The sequence below is a fragment of the Apium graveolens genome, unplaced genomic scaffold (genome assembly GCF_009905375.1).
Source record: "Apium graveolens cultivar Ventura unplaced genomic scaffold, ASM990537v1 ctg4426, whole genome shotgun sequence".
Taxonomy (NCBI): domain Eukaryota; kingdom Viridiplantae; phylum Streptophyta; class Magnoliopsida; order Apiales; family Apiaceae; genus Apium; species Apium graveolens.
In genome coordinates, this window is record NW_027418532.1 from 49,362 (window position 1) to 69,019 (window position 19,658).

General features: G+C 41.0%; 1 protein-coding gene and 1 non-coding gene across 2 annotated transcripts; one reads left to right on the top strand and one right to left on the bottom strand.

Annotated features, from left to right (window-relative positions):
• The first annotated feature begins 346 nt into the window (after positions 1 to 346).
• On the top strand, positions 347 to 1,659 carry LOC141701836 (uncharacterized). The gene is made up of 2 exons (XM_074505455.1): positions 347 to 962; positions 1,045 to 1,659. Exons 1-2 carry the CDS (start codon positions 471 to 473, stop codon positions 1,591 to 1,593), a joined length of 1,041 nt encoding a protein of 346 aa, XP_074361556.1. The 5' UTR covers positions 347 to 470; the 3' UTR covers positions 1,594 to 1,659.
• A 15,695-nt stretch (positions 1,660 to 17,354) lies between these two features.
• Positions 17,355 to 17,461, bottom strand: LOC141701837 (small nucleolar RNA R71). Its single transcript, XR_012566917.1, has one exon. It is a non-coding gene; the product is annotated as a small nucleolar RNA R71 (small nucleolar RNA).
• Between the last annotated feature and the right edge of the window lie 2,197 nt (positions 17,462 to 19,658).

The window sequence follows — 19,658 nt, forward strand, 5'->3', positions numbered from 1 at the left end:
GCTTAGGTTCCCTTTCCATCCTTTTATCCCTCATCTTTTGGCTGACTTACAAATTAACCCGTGTCAGCTTCCTCCAAACGCCTGGAGGAATATTCTATGTTTTATGGTTTGTTGTCTTAGGGAGGGCTTTCCTCTTTCTGTAGCCGTTTTTAGGAAAGTCTTTCAATGTTACAATAGTTCTTCCAATATTTGTGGCTGGGTTTATGTCAAACAAAGGCCCAAAAGCAAACATATCTTTAACAGCGCCTCTATTCCGGATAATAATCCAAATTGGAGGAATAGTTTCGTCGGGTTACGTTGGGAGAATGGCGATTGGGGCACGCTCTTTCGATCTTCCTTCGGGAAGGTCAGTGATGGTAGCCTCAAATCCATTCACTTAACTCCTGAAGAAACTATCATTTATAATGGGCTCACTCAGGATGATGGCACCACCACCAGCTGGACTCTTTTAGAAGAGTTTTCCCTGATTCATGTGGGACTATCCTCTGTTTCTCAACAGGGTATTTCTCTTCCCTTCTCAATTTTTCTTTCTTTCACGCATTATTAACATCACTTATTTTGTCTTTTGCTTTGTTTCAGCTGCTAAGGAGATTAACGAGGACAATGTCCCCTTGGTCGAGGAAACAGCTAGGATGAAGAAAGCTCGGTTAGCAGGCCTAGACACCCGAGGAAAGGCGACAGAGCCTATCTTCTTGAGAAAGCACAAGGAGCCTATGGGGGAGGCCTCAACTGAAGGAGCCGAGGGCCATAATGCTCCTATCACTGCTGCTGCCCCTGCTGCTGCTGCTACAGGCGCCTTTCAGCCTCTCTGGGGATTCCGCCGAGGGGATACCGTGGTTGGTTCCACGAAGCATGCTTGGGATTGGTCCTACCATAGCGTGACTCCAAAGGACTTTACTGATGTAGTGGCCACTCCTGACCTTGAGAGGATTAAGCTCATGGGAGCCCAATCTCTGGCTTCGGTATGCCTTCTCTTTTTTTAAACTTATTTCTCGTTCTTGTAGCACTTTCTTGCCTTACACTTTGTTAATTGTTTTGTTTCAGTCTAACGCCTACTTTCAAGGCGCTGTGAGGCAAGCCGAATCATGGAAGCGGGCTTCTGATAAGGCCGATAACGCCCTCAGGAGGCAGCAGAAGAAGTATGCTACCCTGGAGAAGAAGCTCAAGCGCAAGGAGGAAGAACTCGGAGAGTCTAACGCCGAGCTGGTGGTACTTCGGGCGGAGAAGGATAAAGCTATAGACAATTATCTGGACTCGGAGGAGTTTGCCCAATCCATGAGGATTAGGGATGATTCAGTCTTTCCCGAGTTTTTTAGGACTGGTTGGGACACGGCCCTTGGGACCGTGAACGAGGCTTGTCCTGATATTAACCCGGCGGACTACATCTGCCCTGACGATGAGGCTTTGCTACAGAGGTTTCGTACCCGAGTAGTCGTCTCGGATCATGTTCCTCAGGATCCACTTCTTCCTCCTCCCGAGTCCTCTTCCAGACCCGCTGAGGATGACAGCTCTTCCTCCTCCGAGACGACGGAGACATCTAGCGAGAGCGGAGAAGACGATGATATGGACGCCGAGGGCACCTCAGCTCCTTAGAGCTTTTTCAGCCCTGCGTGGCTTTTTTTATTTTCGAGACTTTATTTATCAAACTTTTGTAACATCTATCAGATCTATCTCATTTATCACCTTTTATGCTTTGCATCCATGCATGTTAGGCCACAAACATACTTTGAAGAACTTATGAATTTCATAAAATTGTCTGGGATTCGTCCCTTACACAAGTCTTAATAAATTTCGTAATAAAACTAAAACATATAAATCCTAAGCAAGCAAAGCTTCAAGGTGCTTTTTAACCTACTCGCCATCCTGACGAGTGAGAATCGTACTTCGACCATCTTACACGTAGTAAACCTTCAGGTTTTGTGCGTGCCAGGTTCTCGGGACTTCAAAACCATCCATAGTCTCCAGCTTGTAGGTTCCTCTACCCTGAACGCTCTTGACTCTATACGGCCCTTCCCAGTTTGGGGCAAGCTTTCCTTTCTGTCCGACACCAGAAGCCTCTATTTTTCTCAAGACTAGGTCACCTTGTTTGAAAAACCTCTCTTTAACCCTTAGGTTGTAGTAGAACGAAGCCTTTTTCTGATATTCTACTATCTTTGCGTGTGCTTTATCTCGTACTTCATCGATTAAATCCAGGGCTAACTTCTGCCCTTCCTCATTTTCTTTTTCATCAAAAGCCTGAATCCTTGGAGAAGAATGTGATATCTCCACGGGAACTACTGCTTCCGCCCCATATGCCAACATGAAAGGAGTTGCATCTGTCGTGACTCTACAGGTAGTCCTATAAGCCCATAATATGGGAAGTATCTCATCTACCCAATTATTTCTCGACTTTTCGATCCTCTTCTTTAGTCCATCCAGGATTATCCGATTTGCTACTTCCGCTTGCCCATTGGCTTGCGGGTGAGCCACAGAGGTGAATCGTAACTCAATTTCATTTTCTTCACAATACTTCTTGAATTCCTCATTGTTGAATTGCGTTCCATTGTCAGTGACGAGGATACGGGGAATTCCATATCGGCACATAATGTTTTCCCACAGGAATTGTGCAACCTGCTTAGTTGTGATTTTGGCCAAAGGTTTGGCTTCGATCCACTTGGTGAAATAATCAATGGCTACAATCAGAAACTTCCTTTGTGCTGTGGCCATAGGAAAAGGCCCTAGAATATCCATCCCCCACATAGCAAAGGGAATAGGTGAGTTGATGGAGGTCAGCATCTCGGGGGGTTGTCTGGCGACTGGTGCATGCTTCTGACAACGATCACACTTCTTTACATATTCTTTGGCATCAGCCATCATTTCTGGCCAATAGAAGCCTAAATGAGTTATCTTATGAGCCAAGGCCCTGCCCCCCAAGTGTTGCCCACAAATGCCTTCATGCACTTCCTCAAGAGCCAAGCGTGCCTCATCGGGCCTGAGACACCTCAAGTAAGGAACCACGAAAGATCTTTTATATAGAATCCCATCTATCAAAGAGTACCTTAGTGCTCGAACAGTTAACTTCCGTGCCTCAATTGTATCGCTTGGCAACCAACCGGTCTGAATGTGAGCCTTGATGGGATCAATCCATGACGTCCCCAAGCCTACGGGAGCCACAAGCTTAACATCTATGCTTCGTGTCTTCAAAACACGGAAGTACACACTTCCTGAACTTTCTTCAATCTCAGATGAAGCAAACTTTGATAGCGCATCTGCTTTAGCATTTTCTTCCCTTGGAATGTGTTCAACATGGCATTCATTAAATTGGGTCATCACAGCCCTTACTAGGCGAACATACTTTGCCATCGTATCATCCCTTGCTTCAAATTCTCCCTTTACCTGGGATATGATCAACTTCGAGTCTCCACGGACCTTTAAGTTTTTGACTCTAAGTGTCCCAGCTAGACCAAGGCCAGCAATCAGGGCTTCATACTCTGCCTCATTGTTTGTGGTTGGGAAGTCTAGCTTCATGGCATACTCAATTAAGAATCCATCAGGGCTTTGCAAAACCAACCCTGCTCCACTGGAATTTGTTTTTGATGCTCCATCAAAATAGAGAACCCAATATTCTTTCTCCTTGTCCCCATTGTCGACTCCCTTGTCTTGAGGTGTGGTATCTTCCTGCCCCCCGACTTCTTGGTTGGGTATGGTACATTCCACCACGAAGTCAGCTAGTGCCTGGGCTTTTATGGCCATACGTGGCTTATACTTGAGATCGAACTCTCCCAATTCTATTGCCCACTTAATTAGTCTCCCACTTGCCTTGGGACTGTGAATGATATTTCTCAGTGGCTGATTTGTTAGCACTTCAATTTGGTGAGCTTGAAAATAAGGACGTAGCTTTCTTGAAGCCATCACCAAGGCTAAAGCGAATTTCTCAATGGCTGAATAATTCAACTCAGCACCATGCAAAATTTTGCTGACATAGTATACGGGTTTCTGGACTTTCAGTTCCTCCTTAACCAACACCGCGCTCAAGGCGCTTTCTGAAACAGCCAAGTACAAGAATAAAACTTCACCCAGAACTGGCTTGGCCAACAACGGGGCCTGGCCCATATACTTCTTTAACTCTTCAAATGCCTTCTGATTTTCCTCACTCCATACAAAGTCTTTAATGTTCTTTAATGACTTGAAGAATGACAAGCACTTGTCTCCTGACTTGGAGATGAATCGTCCTAGCGCAGCAACCCTTCCTGTGAGTTTCTGAACATCCTTGACAGTTTTTGGGGGTTCCATGTCCAGGATTGCCTTTATTTTATCGGGGTTAGCCTCAATTCCCCTCTTTGAGACCATCAACCCCAAGAATTTTCCAGATCCTACTCCGAAAGCACACTTCGTGGGATTCAACATCATCTTGTGGTACCTCAGGACCTCAAAAGCTTCCCTCAAATGGGTTATATGATCAGTCTTTACTAGACTCTTGACTAGCATGTCATCAACATAGACTTCCATAGTCTTCCCAATAAGATCCTTAAAGATTTTATTCACCAACCTTTGATAGGTGGCTCCTGCATTCTTGAGACCAAACGCCATAACAAGATAACAATAAACACCAAAGTCAGTGATAAATGATACCTTTGGAATGTCATCCTTATGCATTTTGATCTGGTTGTATCCGCTAAACCCATCCATGAAACTCAGCATCTCATGTCCAGCGGTGGCATCAATCAAAGTATCAATTCTAGGCAGCGGAAAACAGTCTTTGGGGCATGCATCATTCAGATCGGTGAAGTCTATACACATCCTCCACTTTCCATTAGCCTTCTTCACCATTACAGGGTTTGCTAACCACTCCGGAAATTGAATCTCCTCAACGAAACCAGCCTCTAAGAGCTTTTCCACTTCCTGCTTTATAGCCTCTTGTCTTTCCGGGGCAAAATTTCTTTTCTTTTGTTTCACTGTCTTCCGGCTTGGATCCACGTTTAACTTGTGGGTAATTAACCCCGGGTCTATGCCTGGCATATCAGCTACTGACCATGCAAACACATCACTATTTTCTTGCAAAAATTTCACTAACTTCCCTCTAAGGGGCTCCTCTAATGTAGCTCCAATGAAAGTCATCCTCTCAGGATTCTTGGGATCTAAAGGAACCGAAACCAATTCTTCTGCTGGCCTTCCTCTATTCTCATCATTTTCTCGAACATCCATATCTTCAATAGGAAGAACCTGCCCCCCGACTCCATCTGCCCTCAAAGAGGCCACATAACAGCTTCTAGCCATCTTTTGATCTCCCCTCTCTTCTCCAATCCCGTTTCGGGTGGGGAACTTCATGACTGAATGGTAGGAGGAGGGGACTGCCTTGAAGGCATGTATCCCTGTTCTCCCCATGATAGCATTATAAGTTGAACTAGCCTTTACCACCACAAAATCCAGCATCTGCGTTGCTTGCCTTGGCTCCGTACCTATGGTGGTTGGTAATTTAATTATCCCTTCCACAGGACATTCTACTCCAGCAAATCCATATATCGGCATGTCGGTTGGTGTCAACTGGGAGTCGTTATACCCCATCCTTAGAAAGGTGTCGTGGAGCAAGATATCCACAGAAGCACCATTATCCACAAGGACCCTCTTAACCGGGCTATTTCCTATTATCGGCGTTATGACCAGCGGGTCGTCATGGGGAAACTTCACACCCTCTAGGTCGGAATCATCAAAAGCCAATGTTACTTCTGTCCTGGCCCTCTTCGGGGCTTCTCCAACAATATGCATAACCTCTCTAGTATATGCCTTTCTGGAATTTTTGGACAATCCAGCAGCAGTTGGACCTCCAAAGATCGTGTTTATCACAGGCCCTCGAGGTCTCGGCCCTCCATAAATGGTGTTTATAACTGGTCCTCTAGGTTGGGGATTCCGCCCCTGATCATCTTGGTCCCTCCTACGATCTTCAAAGTTCTTCCTTCCATTATTGTTTCTGTCTCCTCCATCTCCAGTATACTTGTTCAGCCTTCCTTTTCGAATCAAAAACTCAATTTCATCTTTCAACTGCCTACACTCATCGGTGTCATGGCCAACATCTTTGTGAAACCTGCAATACTTGCCCTTATCTAGCTTGGCGGGATCAGCCTTCAAGGGCTTAGGCCAGCGAATATCTCTGTCTTTCTCAATCTCCATCAAAATCTGACTTCTGGGGGCATTCAGCTTAGCGTATTCAGTGAACTTTTGCCCAGGTCCTCCCTTCTTGGGGGTTGAATCAGGGTTTTGTTCAGTTCTAGGATACTTATCCTTAGCGATATACTCCAAATCAGTTTTTCGTTTCTTGCCTCCAGTGGGCTCATTACTTACTACGGTCTTCCTCATACTCTCTTCAACCTTGATATACTTCCCTGCCCTCTCTTGGAGCTGCAACATGCTCTCAGGGGGTCGTTTGGCCAAAGACATCTTGAAAAACTCATCCCTAGTTCCTTGTTGCAGTGCTATCATGGCTACCTTATCATCAAGGTCTGGGACTTTTAAAGCCTCCTTTGTAAAACGATTTAGGTAATCTCTTAAGGATTCTTTAGCTCCCTGCACAAGACTCATAAGAGATGCTGAACTTTTCTCATGGACTCTTCCACTGATGAATTGCTTAATAAAAGCCTGACTTAATTCTCTGAATGATCCAATAGAATTTGGGGGTAGGCGACTGTACCATCTTTGAGCCATACCCGACAGGGTTTGAGGGAAGGCCCGACATTTTATAGCATCATTCACGGGTTGCAGCATCAGTGCATTAGAGAATGTCCTAACATGATTAGCGGGGTCTCCCGTGCCATCATAGGCTTTGATAGTGGGCATCTTAAATTTTCTTGAGATATGGGCATTCATTATCTCTTCTGTGAAGGGTGGAGTTGGATCATCAGGATCTCCAAGGGGAAGGAGATTGCTTGGATCAGTTCTTGGGACAGCAGCCCTTCTTCTTACCGGACCATCCAGGTCTATGATAGGAGGAGGATTTCTCCCCCTAGGAGGTATGTGGGGTCTGGTGGCTTGGTGAGCCTCCAAATCACGCCTCAGCCTTTGGATTTCAGCCTCATGAGCCCTGATCTTTTCCTGCACTTCTTGGGGATTCGCCCCTGGGGTGCTTTGGGGGCGTTGCCTTCCATCGGCCATTGGCTCTTTCCCAGGACGCCTCCTTCTCGGGGCCACTTCATCATCCGAAGATTCGGAGTCTCTCTCAGTGTATGGACCAAAAAATTCCCGATCCTCAGGGATAGGATCCAAACCTCGTATATAGGGGGGCGACCGCCCTCGTGCTTCGCTTCGCCCAGCATATCCACTTCTTCCAACCTCAGGGTGAAGGGGCATCCCATAAGGGGGGTTAGTAGTAACAATAGTTGAGTATTCATACCCGACGGGTCGAGAATTCACAGGTATATGTATTTGTTGAACTTGAGGATTCGTACCTTGAACAGTCGGGGGAGTTGTCCCTTGTGGCTGAGGATGAGTTGCCCCTGTCTGGGCTTCCCCCTGAGTAGATGCATAAGTTGAATGGGGAGGAACCTCCACGGTTGATGAAATCACCTGGGTTGTCCCTGATGGTGTTCCCTCCTCCAGAGTGCTGGTTGTTCTCCGTGTTCTCGCCATGGTTGTTGTTGCGTATTTCCCACAGACGGCGCCAAATGTTATGGATTAAAACTACTATATATAATTGCTGTATTTAATACTAAGGAACGTGAGCTTCGAGGCTCGATTTGACTGCTCTTGTGTTTCGTGACTCAATCTGCCTTAACAAGATGCCTACGTACCTTGCTGATTGCCAAGGATCAAGTCAAAAAACGTAGTTCTGATTTGTGGGGTGAGACCCCTTATATAGATGTGGGAGTCCTTGAATTGGACTTGGTATAGGAGACTTGGTGGATAAGCCTCTGAATTAGGATAGACTTAGGAGTCCTAGGAAGTAGGAAGCTGATTCCTTATCCTTTTAGGTCCCCTTGAGGCTAATCTCTAAGGATTTATATCCTCATCGGGACTCTTTTCAACATCTGATTTCTCCCTTATTAATTAATTACGAAATTAATTAATAATCAGGGCTTTTTGGGCCTTTTTTATTCCACCAGGCCTGATCTGGTCCGTCAGACTTAACCTTTCTGGTCTGAATATTATACATCTTATTATTGTTGGGCCTAGCATCCCATTAATTATAAAATCAGGACTTATTTATCCCTATCACGTATACATAGATTCCATTCCGGATTTCATGGCACTATGCCATTTCTCTGAGTCAACACTACTCATAGCCTCATTCTAGGTTACAGGGTCGTCATTATCAATAATCGACAACTCATTGTCATTCTCAATGACAAGGCCATATTACCTCTCAGGTTGGCGAGACAATCTCCCTGATCTATGAATGGGCTGTTCCACAAAAGGTTGTTCAGTTAGAACAGGTGTTTCCACTTGATCCGTAGTAGTTTGTGCTTCTTGAACTTCATCAATATCAATTTTGCTCCCACTATTTCCTTCAAGGATAAACTCCTTTTCCAAGAAGGTAGCATGTCTGGATACAAACACCCGATGATCGGTGTAAAAGTAATACACTAAAGTCTCTTTAGGACATCCCACAAAACTACATTTTACGGATCGATATTCCAGCTTATCTGGGTCAACTTACTTGACATAAGCTGGACATCCCCAAATCTTAACGTGTTTAAGACTCGGTTTCCTTTCTTTCCATATCTCATACGGAGTTTGAGGAACAGATTTAGAAAGCACCTTATTCAGTAAATATGCTGAGGTTTCCAATGCATAACCCCATAGGAATACTGGAAGATTCGCATAGCTCATCATGGACCGAACTATGTCTAACAAAGTTCGATTTCTCCTTTCAGATACTAATCTGGAGGAGTCCACTGGGAGACTATACCATTTACTTTGAGATAATCCAGAAACTCTCCATTCAAGTATTCACCACCTCGATCTAATCGAAGAATTATAATACTATGTTTGGTTATTTCTCCACTTCATACTTATATTCTTTGAACTTTTCAAAGGCCTCAGACTTGTGTTTCATCAAACACATATCCGAATCTAGATCTATCATCTATGAAAGTAATGAAGTATGAAAATCCACCCATGGCATGCATAGACATTGATCCACATACATCTGTGTGTACCATTCCTAGCAAAATTGCAACCCTCTCTCCATGTCTACTAAATGGAGATTGCAGTGCCACAATGAAGTGAGATTCTCATCATCCCTTCTCTTTTATTAGTTTGTTCAAACTGAAGTAAATTATGTCACATATATACATACCATTATTTAAAACACCACGTCCATAAAGAATATTATCTCTAAGAATAGAACATTCATTATTCTCAATAATAAATGAAAATCCACCCAAGTCTAACATGGGAATAATATTCCTCACGATCGAGGTAACAAAATAACAATTATTTCAAACAATAGTCTTGCCCGTAGGCATATGTAAATGAAATGATTCTACATCTTCAGCAACAACTCTTGCTCCATTTCCCATCAGTAGAATCACCTCCTCTTCCTCAAGAGTCCTACTTCTCCTTGGTCCCTGCAACAAATTGCAGATTTGAGAACCACAGGCGGTATCTAATACCCAAGTAGAAATTTGATTTAATGACATATTCACTTCTATCATGAACATACCTGAATCAGAAGCGGTAGTCTCACTACCCTTCTTCTTCTTCAATTGTGCAAGGTAAACCTTGCAGTTACTCTTCCAGTGCCCCACCTTGTTACAGTGAAAGAAAACAACTTTGCTCTTGGGGTCTTCAGCTTTTGGTGGAACCGGCGTTTTCTCACCTACTTTCTTCTTCTTGGAAGGGTTCCTCTTCCTTTTCTTAGGATTGGAACCTTCACCAATTAGAAGAACAGAACTCTTCTTAGGGGGGAAATTCGATTCCGCAGTATTCAACATGTTGTGGAGTTCAGGCAGGCTGACATCCAACTTATTCATGTGAAAGTTCACAACAAACTGCGAGAACGAACTCGGAAGCGATTACAAGACCAAGTCTTGGCTCAGCTCCCCATCCATGGCAAAACCAAGTTGTCCAAGACGTTCAATCAAATTGATCATCTTAAGTACATGGTCATTCACAGATGATCCCTCAGACATCTTACAATCGAACAGCTCCTTCGATATCTCATATCAAGCTGTCCTCCCCGCCACATCATACAACTCTTGTAGATGCATGAGGATAGTGTGAGCATCCATATGCTCATGTTGCTTCTATAGCTCAATGTTCATGGAAGCTAGCATGATTTATTGAGCAACATTTGCATCATCTATCCACTTACGATACACAACATGTTCATCATTTTGTGCATCACTAGCAGGTTCAGTAGGCTTAGGTGAGTCAATCACGTATTCCAGCTTCTCAATCCTGAGAACAATTCTCAAGTTTCGAAGCCAGTCAGCATAATTAGGACCAGTCAATTTTTGAGCATCTAGTATGCTCCTGAGTGATAGTTCAGAAGACATAACGTACAAAGTAAATCTGTAAATGATAAACACATAACAACACTTAGCAAATATTCGATTTCATTTCAAAACACTATATGAATCGGGTCTTTATTCATAAGTGGCTCCCACTAGTTTTCCTAATTTATTCAACCCCCTACATGAAAAATTAAGCATTCATAATGCTAGTGGGAATAGGGATCCTACATTCCATTACACAACCCCGGCTGTGGCACGAAACGCCATGTAATGTTCAATAGGCAGACAACTCTTGTCAATTACATCTAATGTTATTCCCTAATCAAACTTTAGCCTCTTGAATAATTGAGTCACGGCTGTGGCATGACAAACTCAATATTCTAAGTCAAGTCTAACCCAACATTCCGTACAATTGAATCAGTCCCCAAAGGCCCACGGCTGTGGCACGTAACGACCTTTAGATTCTTATTCAATGTACACATCTCTATGTAATAGACAAGTATTTCTTACATCGAAATCAAAGCCCTCGGTTGTGGCACGAAACGACAATGATTTAAAAATAAGAACTACTTTTCTATCATGTTGGAAGGCTATGACCGACACAAGCCCGTTGTGTCATTGGCCAATTACTACTTGATATTATTTAATTTTAGAGGGATTATATTATGTTACAATCATAATCATATTATAAAGAGATTCTTCCTTTTAAATTAAATATTTCAAATCAATAATCAATAATCAGATGATTCCCAGATCGGGTGGAGCATTGTCAAGAGGCGTCACTTAATAACCCTTTCTTACAGATAGAAATCTGTTGTTGACAGAATCATCCTTTCTCTCATATCGAAAATTCATATTCAATTACGTGTTTCACAAACACAAGAATCTCATGATTGTATTCATAATATTATTCTTAAGGTTATGAAACAATTTCACTATACTAGGTTGTCTAACAAACGCCTTATGTTCATTTAAGTTCACCTAAATCTATCATCGCATGATAAACTAAGCATATATCACATATATAAACATGAATAAACATCAAGGTAGGCATGTTATATCATCTAGCATATAGGTCTAAGCATTATACATCTCTATGTATCACATGAAGCATTTAAAAGCAACTAAAACAGTTAAAAATAGCTTTAAAACACTTCATGGAAATATAAACAGTTCAAAACTTTTATATAAACTAAAATTGATCACTCCATTAGATCCGTCTCGGAAAAACGAATCCAACGGTATATTGCACGCCTAAAACGGAGTTACGAAACTCCTAAAAAATCAATTTCAAAATTAACAGACGGGCAGTAACGCATTACAGGAACGCGTTACAAGCCCTGTAACGCATTCCGGTGATGCGTTACAGCCTTTTAAGCCATTTAAAAGGTGTAACTCATTCCGTTAATGCGTCACAGCGGTGTAACGCATTCCCGGAATGCGCGACACCCTTAATTTTTTTTTTTGTTTTTAAGCAGCCGCCTGTTTTTTTTTCTTCTCGATCAGCGTGCCTGACAACTCTGTCTTCTTTCACGCAGCAGACAGATTATGCAGAGCAAATACAGTACATATATATATACATACAATACATATATATAATTATTTAATTACGAATTTTAATTGCAACAATTTCAAAAATTCATAATAAAAAATCTATACATCCTAAAATTCTGAAAAAAATACCCAGACGATCTACAACACTTGTAGAACCCAGATCAACATTCAAAATAATTCTGAGAAACGATTTCTCATCAGACAAAATTAATCCATGATATAACTTGTAAAAATCATAATTAATTCATACAAGCACATAAAATTCTAAAATTTTTACCACAGATCTATATGCATACAACCTATGCTCTGATACCATTGTTGGATTTTTAACGTAGCGGGGGCATGGCAAAACACTTTTACACATACAAAATCCAAATAAAAGCATACAGATCATGAATAAAAATTCGAGGGATCGAATCTAACCTTTTAAAATAATTCGGAGACAACGATCTGAGATCCTTAGCAGTTGCTCCTCAAGTGTGAAGCACTCCACCGGTATCCACCAAGAAAACGATGTTAAGGAGGAGGAAGGAGGTGGAGAGAATTGGGTTTTCCAAACTTTTTGGGTTTTCGGGTTTGATGTGGGTTAGAATAAAATAGGGTCTATAATAGTGTATTTATAGGCAAAATTTTCAGCTGAAATTTTCCCATAAATATTATTATTATTATCCCATTTATTATTCTCATTAATAATTAAAACACCTTTTAATCATTAATCCTTTTTCTAAACACTTTAGAAATAATTCTCTCTCTTGATTTAATTTCCAAAAATTAAATCCTTAATTAATAATATTAAGAACTTTTCTTAATTAATTTATAATCAATTAAATCTCATTTAATCAATTATTAAATTTTCCAATTAATTATTTATTTCATAAATAAATAATTATTAGCCATTATTAATTAATTCCTCCACCATTAAATCATTCTCTTTTTATGGTGTGACCATGTAGGTTCAATATTAAGCCGGTAGTAGAAATAAATAATAATAAAACTATTTTATCATTATTTATATAAATTCTCTAATTTATTAAATATGATTAATTAATTAATCACATTTATTCTACATCGTGAGGGATACTTCTCAGCATATCGCGACTATCCGGATAATATGAATTCACTGCCTAGAATACCAAGAACCTATTCAGTGAATAGTTACCGTACCATAAACTCCTTCTACCCTACAATGTCCCGATTAAATATAAGGCATGGATCTCGTGTCAAGCCTATCTAATTCAATCACTTTGCTTACCATTTACTCTGCGTAGTTCTATGCAAATTAGAAACTCCTTTCTAATTTCATTCACTCTGGCCAGAGATTCCTGAACTAGCATAAGTGGATCAGCCTTGAACATTCGCTTCCTTCACTGGAAGGGGTAGATCCTTTATTGATCATACACTATCTTCGTGTACAAATTCCTATACCCAGAAGAGCCCTAATAATTATCCCTGGAGACTAAGAACTAAACCAAAGCATAGTTCAGTGTACACAAGATGACTATGATGACCTCAAGTCTAAGGATACTTGTACAACTATCACTATGTGAACAACTGCTGACATGTGAGTGAACTCCATCAGTTGTTCAGCTGTGCGAGTCATGTTCAGTGAACTTATTCCATAATAAGCACCTACATACTAGCTATAGTGTCACCACACAAATGTCTATGAGAACAGACATCCTTCATAATGAAGCAAGTATAGTATGTACCGATCTCTGTGGATTATTAATTACCAGTTAGTAATCCTACGACCAGGAACTATTTAAGTTTAGAGTTATCATCTTTTTAGGTCTCACTATTATGATCTCATCATAATCCATAAAAAGCTTTACTCTAAACTATGGTATATCTTATTTAAACACTTAAATAGATAAAGCCCGTAATAAAAACAAAATAAGTCTGTTATTAATATCAATGAAATCAAAACAGATTACATAAAAGTTATTCCTAAATCCTCATACATGATTGGACTTAGAATATATTCCTTTCAATCTCCCACTTGTACTAAAGCCAATCACTCTGGTATCTAATACCCATCTTGTCTTTATGACGATCAAAGTGACTTTCATAAAGTAGCTTTGTGAGTGGGTCTGCTATGTTATTATGTGTGTCAACTCTAATTCAATACAATACAAGAAATGTTACCGCGCTCCCACTAACCCTTTTGTAGACACATGGTTCATCTACGTTTTTGATAAAATCAAACTCTTTGATTGTCGCATCAAAACGAATGTTCCATCTTTCGAGAAGCTTGCTTTAAACCACATATGGTTCGCAGCAGCTTACACACTAGGTTTTATTTCCCTTGGAAAGAAAACCATCTGGCCATCTGCCAGATTTCATAGTCGTAGTAAGCAGCATTCACAAGCAAAATCCGAACTGATTTTAACAGGGCTACAGGTAAAAAGTTTCATCAAAGTCAATCCATTGCCTTTGTTTGAATCCTTTTGCCACAAGCCTGGCCTTAAAGGTCTCCACCTGGCCATCTGTTCTAATCATTCTTTCGTATACTGTATACATAGATTCCATTCTGGATTTCATGGCACTATGCCATTTCTCTGAGTCAACACTACTCATAGCCTCATTATAGGTTACAGGGTCGTCATTATCAATGATCGACAACTCATTGTCATTCTCAATGACAAGGCCATATTACCTCTCAGGTTGGCGAGACACTCTCCCTGATCTATGAATGGGCTGTTCCACAAAAGGTTGTTCAGTCAGAATAGGTGTTTCCACTTGATCCGTAGTAGTTTGTGCTTCTTGAACTTCATCAAGTTCAATTTTGCTCCCACTGTTTCCTTCAAGGATAAACTCCTTTTCCAAGAAGGTAGCATATCTGGATACAAACACCCGATGATCGGTGTAAAAGTAATACCCTAAAGTCTCTTTAGGATATCCCACAAAACTACATTTTACGGATTGGTCCACCTATATGTGCGTGAAATCGTATTACGACATGGCGTACCTGTATGTGTAGTTTCGGACAGAGATCCACGATTTAACTCGAGATTCTGGAAGCAAGTTCAAGAAAGTCTTGGCACAAAGTTAAACATGAGTATGGCATATCATCCACAGACTGATTGTCAAAGCGAGTGGATAATTCAAACAATTGAAGACATGTTGTGTAGCTGTGCGATTGATTTTACCGGAAGTTGGGACGACCACTTGCCATTGGTAGAATTCTCCTATAACAACAACTATCACACTAGTATTGGCATGCCACCATACGAAGCTTTATACGGACGGAAGTGCAGATCACCAAGCAGCTGGGATGAAGTGGGAGAAAGAAAGATTCTAGGCCCGGAATTGGTGCAACAAATGCATGAGACAGTCAAATTGATTCAGAAGAGATTACTTGCTATAATAAATAGATTTTATATCCACTTAGAATGCTTTATTCCAAGCTTAAATTGGTGTTTTAGACTCAAGTTGTTGGTATTTTGATGTATTTTTGTGTTATTACATTTCAGGTATCAGTTAAATGAAGAAAGGAGCTTTTAAAGGAAATTTGATGAAAAGTAATCAGAATTGGAAGCCTAGTCCATTTTCAAGTTGTAGAGAATCTCGTTAGCTTCGCGTGGGCGGTTGAATCGCCTAATTCTGACGAGTAGAACTCAAGTTATGGCCAAAATAAGATTCATCAGAATTTTCCAGAAAGGCTGCAGGCGCCCGCCTGCTGGTGCCACGCGGCCGCCTGTTAGGAGGCGCCCGCCTACTGGTGCCGCCCAGCTGCGTGCTGATGCGCGGCTGAATTCGCTGATTTCGCTGAAAAAGCCTTTTTTGAGTGGAATTTGACGATTTTAAGGGTCCAGGTCCAATATGGGCTTATATATACTTAAAAAAAAGTTTTCATCATTCGGGAAGATTGGGATACCAAGGAGAAGACCTAGAAGCACAAAACAACTCCGAAAAAGAAGATCTTATTTTTAACTTGTGATTCTTTGGATTATTTGTAACTTTGGATGCTCATTTTCGTTCTTGTTGAACCTAGATCTCGTTTATTCGTACTTTAATTATTATTCAGTTTATTAAGACTTTGTTTATACCATGCTTTCATTGGAACCCATGGTGACGATGAGTTCTATTAGGGGCTAATCGTTGTCCTGGGATTCTAGCGAATTTACTTATGGATTTCAATAGTTAATTATTTCGATACCTTAGTGTGTGGTGATTGATTGATATCCTAGTATTGGTTATGCTTATTCGTGTTATGTGCGTAGCTAACATATAAGATAGCGTGTTAATCTCTATTGAAGCGACAGTGAATATAGAGGTTTAGAACTTGTCATGCTAACATAGGTTCATGTATTTGTTATGCATAATTCGTAGGTAATTTCAACCATCTTACTTGCCCTATGTAATCATGATAGATAACTTGCACATTAAACCATTATGTTTTCAAAGACATATAAGGACTAAGTTTAATTGGTGTCTATTCAACTTCTATCTTTTTTGGATGCTTGGTAGTAGGGTATTCGTACAACGAAAGTTGGCGTTTACTAGTTTCGTGTTATCTGATTAATGTCATCACCATTACATGCTAAGGTTGAGAACAATAAGGCTATTGAATGAAGTATTTAATGAAGTTAGAATCCCATGTTTGTCATATATAGTAATTCAACCTCAATTCTCTTAGATAATGTTATTTAGTATAATCTCTTAGTTTAATAAAAACCTAATTTGTTATTTGTCTTAGAATTGAGCGATAACCATACATTGTTGCATAGGTGCATAAATTGAACTTAACCTAAACCAGTCTCTGTGGGAACGAATCTGATTTATATCTTATACTACTTGCGAACGCGTATACTTGCGTGAATATTAGCGCATGTTTTGTGCCTAACAAGTTTTTAGCGCCGCTGCCGGAGACTCGGTGTTAATTTTTAGTTTATGTGCTTATCATCAGTGGTCGTTAAAGTTCATTGACTTAGATTTTTTTACTTTCACGGTTTATTTGTTGTGTTTCAGGTACTCATTACAATGGGAGATCCAGCAGCACGAACGAAAGCCTTGATGGATTTTTCTCAACCCAAGATCAATGAAATTCAATCTAGTATTGTCCAGCCAGCTATTATAGCTAATACCTTTGAGATCAAGCCTGGAATAATTCAATGGGTGCATAATTCAATCCAGTTTTGGGGTTCCCCAACTGAAGATCCCAATATGCACATTAGGGATTTCATAGAGATCTGTGACACCTTCAAGTTTAACGGTGTTTCTGAAGATGCTGTGAAGCTGAGACTGTTCCCATTCTTTCTGAGGGACAAGGCTAAGAGCTGGTTACACTCTCTACCAGCTGGTTCGATTACTACTTGGGAAGATCTTGCTCAAAAGTTTCTCACTAAATTCTTCCCTATGGCGAAGACAACTGTATTCAGAAACGCTATTACGTAATTTACACAGCAAATGGGAGAATTTGTGTGTGAAGCTTGGGAGAGCTACAAGGAGATGCTTAGAAAATGTCCTCATCATGGAATGCCTGATTGGATGATCATCAATTGCTTCTATAACGGGTTGGGAGCACAGTCAAGACCCATGCTCGACGCAACATCAGGTGGAGCATTATGGGCAAAGAGCTATGAGGAAGCTTATAATCTAATTGAACTGATGGCTGCTAATAAATATCAGAATCCAGCCCAGAGATTGCCACAGAGCAAGGTAGCAGGAGTTCTTGAAGTGGATACAGCTATGGCTATCACTGCTCAACTAAAGGAATTATCTATGAAGATCGATTCTCTGACTTACTTGGGTGTTAATCAGATTACCAGTGTTTATGAGTTAGGCGCAGGTTTGCATGCGACGGAACAATGCACTATATCTAGTTAATCAGCTCAGTTTGTGAGCAACTTTCAGAGATCACAGCAACCAGTTCCAGACACTTATCATCCTGACAACTGGAATCATCCTAACTTCAGCTGGAGCAACAATCAGAATGCGATGCAACAGTCATTCCAACAGTTTGGAGCAAAACAATTTAACCCTCCTGGTTTTCAGCAACAATTTGCACCAAGACAACAACTCCAACTTCAACAACAAACTCATGATGCAGGTCTATCTTCGAATGAAAAATCTGAATTGGAGGAGTTGAGGCTTATGTGCAAAAACTAGGCTCTTATATGCCAAAGCCAGGCTATTTCTATCCAGAATCTGGAGAACCAAATAGGGCAAATTGGTAATGCCTTATTGAATCGACCACCTGGAACGCTTTCTAGTGACACAGAAACAAATCCAGGCAAGAGGGAAGTTGAAGAATAGATAAACACCATCACCTTGAGGTCTGGAAAGGTCGCAAGCCCCTAAATTCAGCAAGCCGAAGAGACTGGAAAATCTCAAGTTTCAGAAAATGCAGTTGTGGCTGAAGAAGAAGTGTAGAAGGAAGCAGAGGTGGAACCAAGGAAGACTACTGTGGAACACACTCCACCTGAGGATAATACAGGGAAGAAACATATCTATTCTCCACCTCCTTTTCCTATGAGGCTGCAGAAGAAAAAGCTGGATAAGCAGTTTGAGAAGTTTTTGGAGGTGTTCAAGAAACTTCATATCAACATACCTTTCACTGAAGCTCTTGAACAGATTCCTAGCTACGCGAGGTTTATGAAAGGTATTCTCTCTCAGAAAGTGAAGCTCGATGACTTAGAGACTGTTGCTCTCACAGAGGAATGCAGTGTTGTGCTGCAACAGAAGTTGCCTCCGAAGCTTAAAGATCCTGGAAGTTTCACTATTCCTTGCACCATTGGAAACTTGTCGTTCGACAAGTGTTTATTTGATTTAAGAGCTAGCATCAATCTAATGCCCTTGTCTATCTTCAAGAAGCTTAGTCTGCCTGATCCGAAACCAACATACATGTCATTACAACTAGCTGATCGTTCCATCACTTATCCACGAGGTATAGTGGAGGATGTCTTGGTCAAGATGGATAACTCATCTTTCCTGCTAACTTTGTAATTCTTGATTTTGAGGAAGATAAGAAGATTCCCATCATCTTGGGAAGACCATTCTTGGCTACAGGCCGAACTATGATTGATGTATAAAAAGGAGAGCTTACGATAAAGGTTCATGATCAGAAGGTCAATTTTAATGTGTTCATGGAAATAAAGTTACCCACAGTTAAAGAGGAGTGCTTTAAAGTAGAGTGGGTAGACTCTGTCGTGAATTTGGAACAGAGCAATTGCCAAAGTCAGAGACCTTAGAGAGATCCTTAATGGATAAATCAATTATTGATGACAAGAAAGGAGCAGAGCAACTGCAGGTTTTGAATGCACTTCCGTGGAAGATGAAGTTGGATATGCCATTCCATTTTCTTGGGTTAGTAGAGCTGAAAATTTCTCAAGAGCGTCTCGAGCCATCTATTGAAGATGTTTCCACACTTGAGCTCAACCGAATGCCAGATCACTTGAGTTATTCATTCTTAGGTGCACCCCATGATAAGGGGTTGGGATATATTTTTGATGATGTAGAGAGTGGCTGGACGGATATTCCCGTGCCTACAGAGGGTTCTTCTCATGTGCAGCAGGTAGTTGATAGTACTAGTGTTGGTGATGAGCAGTACAAGCGAGTAATTAGGCATATGGAGGCCATACACGACATTCACCGTCGTTTTGCTGCAGATTTGACACAGGCTTTGGGCATTATTTTCTGAGCCACTGGTGTCGAGGTTGATTGGCCACCTGATCC

Excerpts from the sequence above, each read along its gene's own strand:
- LOC141701836 (XM_074505455.1), top strand. The coding sequence starts at position 471 with ATGTGGGACTATCCTCTGTTTCTCAACAGGGTATTTCTCTTCCCTTCT. Across the intron at positions 963-1,044 it reads GAGCCCAATCTCTGGCTTCG|TCTAACGCCTACTTTCAAGG; the intron begins GTATGCCTTCTC and ends GTTTTGTTTCAG.